Source organism: Kogia breviceps, chromosome 7, assembly GCF_026419965.1.
Source record: "Kogia breviceps isolate mKogBre1 chromosome 7, mKogBre1 haplotype 1, whole genome shotgun sequence".
Taxonomy (NCBI): Eukaryota; Metazoa; Chordata; class Mammalia; order Artiodactyla; family Physeteridae; genus Kogia; species Kogia breviceps.
The window spans coordinates 48,874,605-48,887,075 of NC_081316.1; the positions used below are offsets into that span (position 1 = coordinate 48,874,605).

Consider the following 12,471-nt stretch of genomic DNA (forward strand, 5'->3'; position numbering starts at 1 on the left):
TTCCCGGACCAGGGCACGAACCCGTGTCTCCTGCATTGGCAGGCAGATTCTCAACCACTGCGCCACCAGGGAAGCCCACTCCTTAATTTTGATGGAGCATTCCTCCCATGCTTTCTAAGAGAAGGAACATAGGAAGTATATTTTTTGAGCTCTTATATATCTTAAAATGTGTTTATTTTATGCTTTCATCTGATTGATAGTTTGGCTAGGTATCAGATTCTAAGTTGGATATGTTTTACTTCAGAAGTTGTAATGCAGTGCTCCACTGTCCTCCAGCTTTTGTTGTTGCTACTGGGCAGTTAGATGCAACTGCAATTGAATGTGATCCCTTCCTCACCTTTTATTTATTCTTTTTTTTTTTTTTTTTTTTTTGGTATGAGGGCCTCTCACTGTCGTGGTCTCTCCCTTTGCAGAGCACAGGCTCCGGACGTGCAGGCCCAGCGGCCATGGCCCACGGGCCCAGCCGCTCTGCGGCATGCGGGATCCTCCCGGACCGGGACACGAACCCGTATCCCCTGCATCCGCAGGCGGACTCTCAACCACTGCGCCACCAGGGAAGCCCTATTCATTTTTTTAATCTCAAAAAGCTGTTAGGATCTCCCTATTGTTTTCAGTGTTCTAAAATTTTACAATTTAGATATGTCTTGGCTTAAGTCTGTTTTCATCTGCTCTACTGGGCATTCAGTGTTGTACTGGGCAATCCTTCTAATTTGGAAACAAATACCCTTCAATTCGGAGAAATTCTGTTGTATTATTACTTTGATTTTTCCTTCTCCTTTGACCTGCTAGACAAATCCTTAATTTTATTATTTTTTCTATTTTCCTTTCTTTTCGTCTTTTCGTTCTACTTTTTGTTCCATGAACATTCCTTTTTCTGTGGCATTCTATTCTTGTTTTATGGATGCACTATCTTTTAAAAAAATTTTATTTGAGAATATCAGGTTTTTTTAGTTATCTTGTACTACTTGCATTCTCTTTCTCCTAGGCACAGTTTTCAGTTAATTTTAATCTAATAAATCAGTCATAAAGAGTTAAATAAAACAAACTTATTGGTAATAAAAGTATGGTTATCAGCAACAATTACTCCAACAAAGAAACTCTTAAGAGGACCAGTGCTGGTCAGCATGTTTCCTAAATTCTTCAACAGAATACAAAAGTCATTAAGGTGGATATTAACTAGACAATGGTGAGAAATTATCTCTATATACATTGAAAACGTAAGAGGATAAAACATATTTAAGATACATAATAAATAATATTTTACACAGAGGGGAATCAAAATAGAGTAAATGCTAAGGATTTGGTCTGCTCAGCTTTTCTTTTTTGGAAACTGTTACCTTCTTCACACTGTCATCCGCGATAATTTCATCAGTACCTACCACATGTATGACTTTGTTCACCCCTCACTTTACTAGTCTGGGGTGAGAACCTGATCTAAGTTGATCTAATCACAATTCTTTCCTGAGAAATTAAAAAACTGAAACTGAAAAAAAAGAAACTAGTGTCTTTCTGGACACCTGAACTGTAAACTACAGAAATTGCAAGGGTTTAGGAACCATGTTTCCTGCCAGGTAAACCTGAGAAGCAGAGGACCTCTGCAGCAAAAAACTGCACAGATATACAAGCAGGTGCACAGAGAAAAGCAATGGCAGGAGAAGGAGACAGAGTCTCAGAAGCATCAAGATCAGCTGTTCCTGACCCCAGTCAAATCTCTGTCCTGGGGATCTCAGTACCCTCGTTAAAGTCCCCCTTTGTCTTAAGTTAGTTTAAGCTGGTCCCTCTCTCTAGTACAATAAATAACTCCTAATTAATATGTTCAGTTTACTTGATGCTTTCTGTGAACTAGGCAATGGATTAAAGTTCTAAATACTTTATCTCATTAAATCTTCACAACAAACTGTGAGGTTGGAAATATTATTTTACACATGAATAAACTTTTGAGATCTAACTACTGTATAAAAGATTCTATTAGACGTTCCACAGGTGTCTCAAATCAACATGTCTGAAACAGCCATTTCTCCATCTGTGAAATGGTGAATGAAGGCTATTCTCACAGACTGAACTGCTTTTCTGCACACATTTAACTCCTTCTAATCTTGAGGTGTCAGCTTAAATGTTCTCCGAGAAGACTGTCCTGCCTACTCAATCTGAAGTAGTTTCTCCAGTAGCACCCTATTACTATTTTCTTCACCAACACTGTAATTACATAGTTAATATCTTGTTTAGTTCTTTTCTTTTGCATCCTCCTATACTAGATTATGAACTCCAGTTCATACCAATATTCTTTGCCATTACAGAACCTGCACCTAGCATAGTCCCTGGCACAGGGGAGGTACTCCATAAATGTGTTTGGATAAATTAAAACTTTCTAAATATTTCCCTTCATGTATCCATGAGGCTATATTCAACAACTTTCAACACCTATTTACTGAACCACTGATACATGCAGGGCATTCTGCTAGGCCTTTTGAGACAAAGAGACGCATACAAAGATACAGCTTCTCTCCTGCAGGCATTCACAGTATAGCAGAAGATTCGGACAGGGAAATAATTATAATGCACGGGGAGAGATGTTACAACAGAGATATGAACAAAGTATGGTCGTTACAAAGGAGGAAGTAATTGACATATGATCCAGCAAGTTAAAGTGAGGAAAAGAAAGAAAGGAATCACCAGGGTTCAAATAGTCTGGTTCTTTATAATGTCTTTATTCTAATATAGCTTTTCCCTATACCCTCTTCCAATTTACAAGATCTGGAGCAGAAGTCATAGTAAATATCTTCCAAGCAGTGCAATATGAAACCATATAATTTTCTTGAATTTTATGATCATCCCTATCCCTTGGCTTATCTCCATATCAGTCTGTAAAAACACTGAGCCTGGCTGCCTGCCTCAGCCCAGGCCTCCATTACAGGTCACACCTTTTTCCCTTCCACACTGCCAGATCTGCTTTTCCTGATGCTGAGATTAGAGGACAATGGCTTGTGATCCCTTTTAACACTCAAAGGATAATGTCGCTCTTTCAAGACACTGCCCCAAGTGTTCTCACTACAATGGGTGGTTTCTTGGACAGTTACCTATCTGGTGCCTGTCTTCTCTCCCACTGATCTGTAACTAGGTACCCCACCCCAATACGGCTTAGGGACTATTCCTCTAGTTATGATCTACCACGATAGAGTTCTTTTTTCTCTATCTCCCCTACATCTTTGTTATGTGACAGGAACATTTTACAGAAAACCTTTCTTTGGGGCTTGCAAGTGTATGTTTGTGAATGACTGGGGTTGATTTAAGGAAAACAGAGGGTTTTGGCAAACCGCTAGTAAAACTCACAGAAGATGCAACAGGAGGAAAGATACAGATATTATGTAACTGCATACTTTTAAAATCTTAGCATTTTAAATATTTATCACTATCACCATGTAGTTATATCAGTGATCCTAGAAATTAGACACCCCCCCATCAAAACAACAACAAACCAACTTTCCTCAGAAGACCCTACTGAAATATAACGGACAAAAAGAAAAGGTCTTATGTCCTGGCTTTAAAGAACTATGGAATGAAAAAAAAAAGAGCAATTTCACAAGTAAAGCACTTTCATTCTATCCAAAAGCCTGCTTCATCCACTGATGTACCCACCTGAGGGGCCAGCTGCATATTGAAAGCCCCAGCTCTGGCTGCAGATAGAATTCCATCTTTGCCATTTACTACTTTATTATCCTTGGACAGGTTACTTAGCTCTGTGCGCTTAGTTCCCACACCTGTAAAATGGATATACACATTAGAATTATTGCACAGGCTTGTCATCTTAATTAAATAAGACAATGCATGTATAGTGCTTAAGAATATTTGACACTGCATCAGTATAATTACTCTTAACCTTAATTTCCTTTCAACAGTGCGGCTAACGTCAAGTATCTGAAGGGCACTGAAAAATCCTTAAACTATTTGACTAAATGAAACGCTACTTGAGGGCACCCTCTAACTCTAAATAGAGGCATAGAGACGGAAAAACAAGTAGTCAGAACTCCAACATGGATGGGGCAAATTCCCTCCTACTTTGCATTCTTCAAGGTGCCTTGCAGAATGCTAAAGCCTTGCAGGTAGATGGGGTCCTGGAATTTAAGCTCGTGGTCATCTGTAAAGACACCCTCCCCACCCCCATCCCCACCAGAAAGCTATAGGCCTGGGTCTCTGCCAGCTCTAAGTTACTACCCCCAGTTATCTCCAAAACGTCCCTCTTCTCCCGTTACCCTGCCCTTCTGCAGCCGGACCTCCTCTCACTCGGGTCTTCTACCCCGAGCGCTGCTCATCGGCCGCAACCCAGCGCCCCAAGAAGGCTCCTCGAGCCCCGGCGCCTCGGCCGGGCCGGGCCGCCCCACTGCGCATGCTCCCCGCCGCGCGGGTGCGGTACGCTGGGCCGGGCGCGGTTCCCGCTCAGCCGGGGAGGCCTTGGCCACGCAGCGGCAGGAGCGCGCGTCCCGGGGCGGCGGCGTCCTGGAGACCCCCGAGAGATGGAAACTGCGGCGCCGGCGGCGGCCGAGGCGGCTGGGCACGAAGAGCTCGGTGGGTACTGGGCGCGGGCGGGGGCGCGGGCCGACGTGGCGCAGAGATGCGCGTCCGCGGGAAGCGCCGAGGCCCCGAACCCGCGCTCGGCCTCGGCCGGGGGTCGGGGGGCGGTGCGGGCGCCCGGGCGGCCGCCCACCCTGCCCCACTTATCCGGGTTCGCGTCTCCTGTCCCTAGACAGGGAGAAACGCGGAGTGGCTTAACGGTCGTTATTAGGGTTTCTTGGGGGTCAAGGTTCTTGGGGTTGTGGGTCTGGCGTAGGTTTGAATGTAAGGCCATCAAAGCAAACCTCCCTGGGACATTTGGGTTGAGCCGAGGCTTAGGAGGTGACTGACCTCCGGGTCAGCACCTGCACAGGAACGAGTTCTCCGACCTGAGAGGTGGGTCAGGCGAAAAGCTAGGCCCTACAGAGGGCGTCAAAATGTGCGTGTGTGTCCGTGTGCGCGCGCGCTCGGGCGCGCGCTGACGGGTGGTGTTCGCTGGTGTACGTTTCAAAGGCAATGCAGAGCCTTCGCTGTGACTCTCAGTGTTTTTTTCCAACGATGCTTTAATGAAGTTGCCATAGTTTGGCTGTTCAGACACGGCAGCCCTGTTCGGAGTCCCTGGTGAATCCTTAATTTACCGTCTGCCACCCCAGGAGTGGCGAGCGGGACGTGCTGACCAGACTGAGATACGACGTGTAGTTGGCTCACTTGGCAGAGTTTGTTTTCCTGCTTTCCTCTGGTGTCTTGCCTCCTTGACGACAGGGAATGCAAAACTTTGTTTATGGTTTCCCGCTGTCAAAAGGAAAACAAATATAGAGATCGAGGTAGTAATATTGTTCCTTCTAGTTATATTCATTGTATTAGGAATATTTGTAATTCGTTGCTAAATGCTTAAAAAAGAAGTTGAGCTTTAAAGAAATACTTTATTATAGTAACAGACTGCCGTCCTGTAATAATATTCAGGGCAGTTTGCAATTGATTTCTTTCAAGTCACAGTAATGGTAGAAATAAACGTAACATGTTATTGAACGTTTACTGTGTCAAGCAGTGTTAAGTGCTTTACATATGTTTTGTTTCCTTTAATCCTCAAAACAATGGGGAGGTAGGTGCAATTATTATCACTGTTTTATAGATATAATAATTTTAAGCTCATTAATGGCAGTACCCAGATAGGAATCCAGGTTTATCTGTTTTAAATTCGTTAATAACCCATCTTAGGAGGTGGGAAAATGTGCATTCTCATGCATTGCTGGTAAAAGCAATATAATATACTTATCCTTAAGAATGCACACATCGTTTGACCCAGCATTTCTATTTCTAGAAATATTTCCCAATGAAATAAGTCATGTAACATATTAATAGATGTTCATTACATTATTTATAAATGAGAAAAGCTGGTGACTATCTAAATGTCCAATTAAAGGAAATTGTTTAGGTAAATTGTGATATAGCCGTGTAGTCATATACTGAATAGCCCTTTAAAGTCATATGGGAAGATGTTCACCATACGTATTTTTACTAACTGAAAAAGTTTTCTAAATTAATTTTTTAAAGTTATGTCTCTTCATTAATTCAACACATATTTGTTGAGCTTCTATGTGCTAGGCACTGCTTTAGGCATTTGGGATACATCTGTGATACATCTATGAACAACACAGATCAAGATTCCTGCTCTCATGGAACTTATATTCTAGTAAGAGGAAGCAGACAATGAACAGTAAAGACAATTATCAGTTAATTTAATTTAAAGTACATTAGGCTAAAAGTGCTATGGAAAAAAGAGCAGAGTAAGGGAAATCCGGAGAGAGCATGGGAGTTGTGCAGTTTATATCATTTTATAAAGTAATCAGAATGGACCTTATTGAATAGGTGGGACTTGAGCAAAGACTTGGAAGAGGTGAGGGAATTAGTCAAGTGGATATCTGAGGAAAGACTCTTCTAGGCAGAAAGAACAGCTGGAGTAAAGACAGAAGTAGTGAGGAGGGCAAGGAGGCTGAAGCAGAATGATCAAGGTGGTGATGAGGCCAGATTATGTAGGACAGCGGTCCCCAACTTTTTGGCACCAGGGACTGGTTTCGTGGAGGACAGTTTTACCATCCGGTGAGGGCGGGGGCTGGGGTGGGGGGATGGTTCAGGCAGTAACGGGAGCGGTGGGGAGCGGCACATGAAGCTTTGCTTGCTCGCCTGCCGCTCAACTCCTGCTGTGCGGCCTGGTTCCTAACAGGACTGGTGGACTAGTACCGGTCCACAGCCTGGCGGTTGGAGGCCTCTGATGTAGGGTCTTGCAGTTCCATGTGAAGCCTTTGGCTTTTGCTCTGAGAGAATGGGGAGCCAGTGCAAGGTTTCAGCAGAGGAGAGACATGGTCTGACTTAAATTCTAAAAGGATCACACTGTGTGAAGAGTGCACTGTAAGGGTCAAAAGTAGAAGCAGGGTATTTCAGCAATTCAGGAGACAGGTGGACATGTCCTACACAACAGTAGTGGTAGCAGCAGTGGGAGTGGAGAGAAATGGTTAGACTCTGGATATATATTTAAAGTAGAATGAGAATGATTTCCTAACAGATTAGATGAGGGGTGAGAGTGAGACAGAGGAGACAAGGATAACTCCAGGGACCTGAGTGTCTAGAAGAATGAAATTGCCATGAAATGAGATGTTGTGGTTGTTGTATAATACATCTACAGATTCTTTGATGTTTCTCTCATCAACAGGAGGAACTTAATTTCCTTCCCTTGGAGTGTGGGCTGTATTTAGTAACTTGCTTCTATTGAATAAATTATGGTGGAAGTGATGATGTTTGACTTCAAAGCTAGGTCCTAAAAGGCATTGTGCCAGGTTCTCGTTTTTGGATTAGTTACTTGGGGAGGATACTCAAGCAACTGTAAGGAAGGACCCACATTGCATAGAACTGAGGCATCCCGATGGCAGCGATAAGTTGTTATACAGTAATCCATAGCCAGTTGAGATGGGTTAAGCCGGGAAGAGCAGGTTTGGTGGTGAAGATCAGGAGTTCAGTTTGGGGCATGCTAAGTTTGAAATGTCTATTAGATATGAAAGTGTAGATGTCGAGTAGGTAGGTGGATTTATGTCTAGAGTTAGGGAGATGTCTCGTCTGGAGATATGAATTTGGAAGTCATCATCATGTAGATAATATTTAAAGCCATGGGACTGAATGAAAATATACTGGAGTGAGTGTATTTGTTTGTGTATACTCTAAAATGTTGCCAGCAGTAGTTTCTAGGTGATGAGGTCATTTTATTTTCAAAAATGTTGCTTATCTTTATATTTTCTGATTTTCTACAATGACCAAATATTATTTAATTTAAAAAATAATTTTAAAAATTGGGTGTCTGTGTGAAAAGCACTGGTAGAGTTGTTAAGATACAGGTTTCCTTAAGGTCTGCACTTTATTTCAAAGAGGATGGGGACCTCTGGAAGGTGAGCGAGTGAAGCTTCATCTGCAGCTTCCCATCACTTGAATTACTGCCTGAACCATCGCTGCACCCTCCCCCTCCCAGTCTGTGGAAAAATTGTCTTCCATGAAACGGGTCCCTGGTGTCAGAAAGGTTGGGGACCACTGCTGTAGTGAATTTAGCAGTTTCCTGATTGTTGCACATTTAGGTTGTTTCCAAATTTTCAGTATAGTGTTTTGATTAAGATCTTTGTGCAGAAATCCTTTTCTCCATATACTGGATTTGCAGAAGTGGAATTACTCAGTGAAAAGGATAAACATTTTAAAGGTTTCAACACATATTGCTAAATGAATGTGATTTTTCTCTATTCTGACAATAGCTGGAAATTTAGGTTGATTCTAGGTTAGAAAATTCAGGTTGATACAATTGCCTGGGCAATATAAGAGAGCATAAAAAGCACTGCCTAAGAATGCTCCAATTGTATGCACCATTAATGTATACATATGGTGTATAATGTATGGTTTATAATATTGAATGAAGCTAGTATTTCTTATTTATATTTTTCTATTTGTAAATAGAAATAATTTTGTCTAGGTAATTTGATATCCATTGATTAATAATGTTTTATTTTATAAGACATTGTTCTTTTTTTTAACTGAAATATAGTTGCTGTACAGTATTATATAAGTTACAGGTGTACAATATAGTGATTCACAATTTTTAAAGATTATATTCCAATTATGGTTACTATACTATATTGGCTATATTCCCAACGTTGTACAATATATCCTTGTAGCTTATTTTATACCTAATAGTTTGTACCTCTTAACTCCCTACTTCTTTATTGCCCCTCCTCCCTTCCCTCTCCGCACTGGTAGCCACTAGTTTGTCCTCCATATCCATGAGTTTGCTTCTTTTTTGTTATATTCACCAGTTTGTTGTATTTTTTAGATTCTACATATAAGTGATATCATACAGTATTTGCATTTCTCTGTCTGACTTATTTCATTTAGCATAATGACCTCCAAGTCCATCCATGTTGTTGCAAATAGCAAAATTTCATTCTTGTTTATGGCTGAGCAGTATTCCATTGTGCAATCTACAAATTCAGTGCAATCACTTTCAAAATACCAATGACGTTTTTCACAGAACTAGAACAATTACATTTAAAATTTGTGTGGAAACACAAAAGACCCCAAATAGCCAAAACAGTCTTGAGAAAAAAGAACAGAGCTGGAGGAATCACAGTCCCTGACTTCAGATTATAGTACAAAGCTACAATAACTAAAACAGTATGGTACTGGCACTAAAACAGACACAGATCAATGGAACAGAAAGAGAGCCCAGAAATAAATCCACACACTTATGGACAATTAATCTGTGACAAAGGAGGCAAGAATATACAATGGATAAAAGATAGTCTCTTCAGTAAGTGGTGCTGGGAAAACTGGATAACTGCATGTAAAAGAATGAAATCAGAACATTCTCTAACACCGTATAACACCATATAAAGCATTGTTAATTCTTAACTATAATAATCACAAGCATTTTTCAGAGCTGTCCAGTTCAGTATTTGGCCAAAGGCAAGACATTGGCAAGTAATAGACTTTATGTGTAATGTAGGTTGGATTTTGCAATTTTTAATTACTTTTCATGAGTATTCCTGTTTTATTTCATATGTTCTTACCTCTATTAAAGCTTATCCAATGTTAGGTTTTTAAGTATTTGTCTCCTTCACTAGTCTCAATTTCCTTCTGTCTGGCATAACATATTTTGTCTGTATGCATACTCAGTATTATAGCGGTTTGTAGCCCATAAGTTTTCAGAATTATTAATTATTAGTAGTAAATGAATTAATTTCATGTCAGATTTATATTTTAAAATTGTGCAAAGCAAAATTTTTTTCTAATATTTCATTATGTAGGAAGGGGAAGAAAACTAATATTTATTGATTACTTATTATGTGCCAAGGATGAGGCTCTATGCTTCATATATATTATCCCATTTCACTATCACAAAACCCCTGTGAGGTAGAAATTACTACTCTCATTTTCTACATGTAAAGATAGGCCCAGAGGAATCCTGGTTAAAATATAAATCAGATCATCTCACACCTCTGCACAAAACTCTACTTTTGTCCAGCATGGTAGCCTTTAGCCATATGTGTATCTGATCTGAAATATGGTTTGTCTGAATTAAAATATGCTGTAATTGTAAAATACACTCTGGATTTCTAAGACTTAGTATGAAAAATAGAATGTAAAATATCTTTTTAATAATTTTTATATTGATTACATTATCATTGAAATGATAATATTTTGGATATATTGGGTTAAATAAAATTTTATTAAAATTAATTTTACCTGTTGCTTTTTTGCCTTTTGCTTTTTGATAATGGTCACCCTACCATGTATGAAGTGACATTTCATTGTGATTTTGATTTGCATTTCCATGATGATTAGTGACATTGAGCATCTTTTCTGTTGGCCATTTGCATGTCTTCTTTGGAGAAATATCTGTTCAAATCTTTAGCCAATTTATTAATCGGGTTATTAGGTTCTTTTTTAAAATTTGTTTTTGTTTTTCTCGCTCTTGAGTTGAAGGAGTTCCTTATGTACTTTGGAAATTAACCCTTTATTAGATATATGGTTTGCAAATATATTCTCCCATTCCTTAGATTGACTTTTCACTCTGTTGATTGTTTCCTTTGCTGTGCAGAAGCTTTTTAGTTTGATGTAGTCCCACTTACCTATTTTTGCTTTAGTTAATTGTACTTTTGGTGTCATATTCATGAAATCATTGCCAAAACCAATATCTAAACCTTTCCTCCTATGTTTTCTTGTAGAAGTTTTACAGTTTCAAGTTTACATATAAGTTTTTAATCCATTTTGAGTTGATTTTTGTGTATGGTATAAGATAAAAATCCAATTTCATTCTTTTGTATGTGGATACCCAGTATTCTGAGTACCATTTGTTGAAAACACTGTCTTTTCCACATTATGTATTCTTGGCACCCTTGTTGAAGATCAGTTGCATAGACTGATTTCTGGGCTCTCTATTCTGTTCCATTGGTCTGTATGTCTGTCATTATGCCAATATCATAATGTTTTAATTACAGAAGACCTTAAATATCCCAAACAGAAAAAGAACAGAGCTGATCACACTTCCTAATTTCAAAATATATTACAAAGCTAAAGAATCTTTCAGTATCTTAAAGCATAACTTTACTCTTGTGAAAAACTGTTGTGCTGAGTTCCAAATAGCACTGGGAAAATGGCAGCTGCCTAAATCCTAATCTCTCTGCATATCCTCCCCCAAAACCTGTTAATTCAACCAGGAGCACAAGAAAACACATTCATGAAATTATTCTTATAGCATTAATAGGAGACCAAGGATACCACAAACTTCAGGTAATCTGTAAATAGAAAAATAAACAAAATTTCAAACAGAGCTCCTGTCACTGCTGCAAATATGGAGAGTGGAGGATGAGTCTTTAGAATCTCTGTGGAAAAGAGGAGAGGGGAGCAGGAGGCTTGGAAGAAGCACAGTGAAAATCTCTCTTAGAAAGAGAAAATCTAAAAGTGTTAAAAGTCTAAATAGAGGTCAGGTTGGGGAGTTGGTAATTCACAGCACTGAGTACAGGGAAGGAATTTGAACATTAGCAGGAGTAGAGGAGGCAGCCTTGGCAAAACATTGCTTCTGGAGGAGAAGGAGAAAAAAGCAGTGGAGATGCCCCTCAGATCCCTGAAAGTAAAGAGAAGAAGGAAAGTAACGGGGAAATTGAAGATTTTGCAGAAATGGAAAAGAACCAGAAGACATGCCAGTTACTCCCTATGACCCCTGATGACTCAACATCATCCATTAAATAAACTGAACTTCACTGTGCTGACAGAAGGAAATACTGTCAAACTAGGATCCCTATCCATGAAATGCCTAGCAATAGGAGAAATCATAAATAAAGAATAAATTACAAGGTGTCTAAGGGAAATATGTTGAAATGAACATTTAAGCATTGAATTTCAAAGAAGAATTTAAATGAGGTAAAGAAAGACAGTAAAAGGGTTCTAGAGAAAGTAGTTGAAATGGAAAACAGGCAACAAAGATCCAGCATGTAATTGGAATCTCTAAAAAAAGAAAAACAAAATATTTGAACCAGACAAATGCTTAAAGATATAATCCAAGAAAAGTTTCGCGAAATAAAGAAAACCTAAATCTGTATATCAAAAAGACCCACTTTTCCGCCTGCCGATGCAGGGGACACGGGTTCGTGCCCCGGTCCGGGAAGATCCCACATGCCGCAGAGCGGCTGGGCCCGTGAGCCATGGCCGCTGAGCCTGCGCGTCCGGAGCCTGCGCTCCGCAACGGGAGAGGCCACAACAGTGAGAGGCCCGCATATCACCAAAAAAAAAAAAAAAAAAAAAAACAAAGGAAGATTCCTCAGGACCTCAAGCAAAAAGAACAAATTATGTAATGGCTGAGAAAATTAGTCTGACATCAGACTTCTCAGGAAG

The 12,471-nt window shown here is 39.9% G+C and overlaps 2 protein-coding genes across 2 annotated transcripts in view; one reads left to right on the forward strand and one right to left on the reverse strand.

Annotated features, from left to right (window-relative positions):
• Positions 1-4,366, reverse strand: part of DEUP1 (deuterosome assembly protein 1) — a 210,387-nt gene extending 206,021 nt beyond the window's left edge. Inside the window, exons 1-2 of the mRNA XM_067038290.1 lie at positions 4,272-4,366; positions 3,637-3,758 (exon numbers count right to left, since the gene is read on the reverse strand). The gene's annotated coding sequence lies outside the window, so the exon portion shown is untranslated. The remainder of the gene's footprint in view (positions 1-3,636; positions 3,759-4,271) is intronic.
• A 40-nt stretch (positions 4,367-4,406) lies between these two features.
• Positions 4,407-12,471, forward strand: part of SLC36A4 (solute carrier family 36 member 4) — a 45,748-nt gene continuing 37,683 nt past the window's right edge. The window contains exon 1 of the mRNA XM_059068638.2: positions 4,407-4,563. Coding sequence (XP_058924621.1) covers positions 4,512-4,563 — 52 coding nt within the window. The 5' untranslated portion in view covers positions 4,407-4,511. The remainder of the gene's footprint in view (positions 4,564-12,471) is intronic.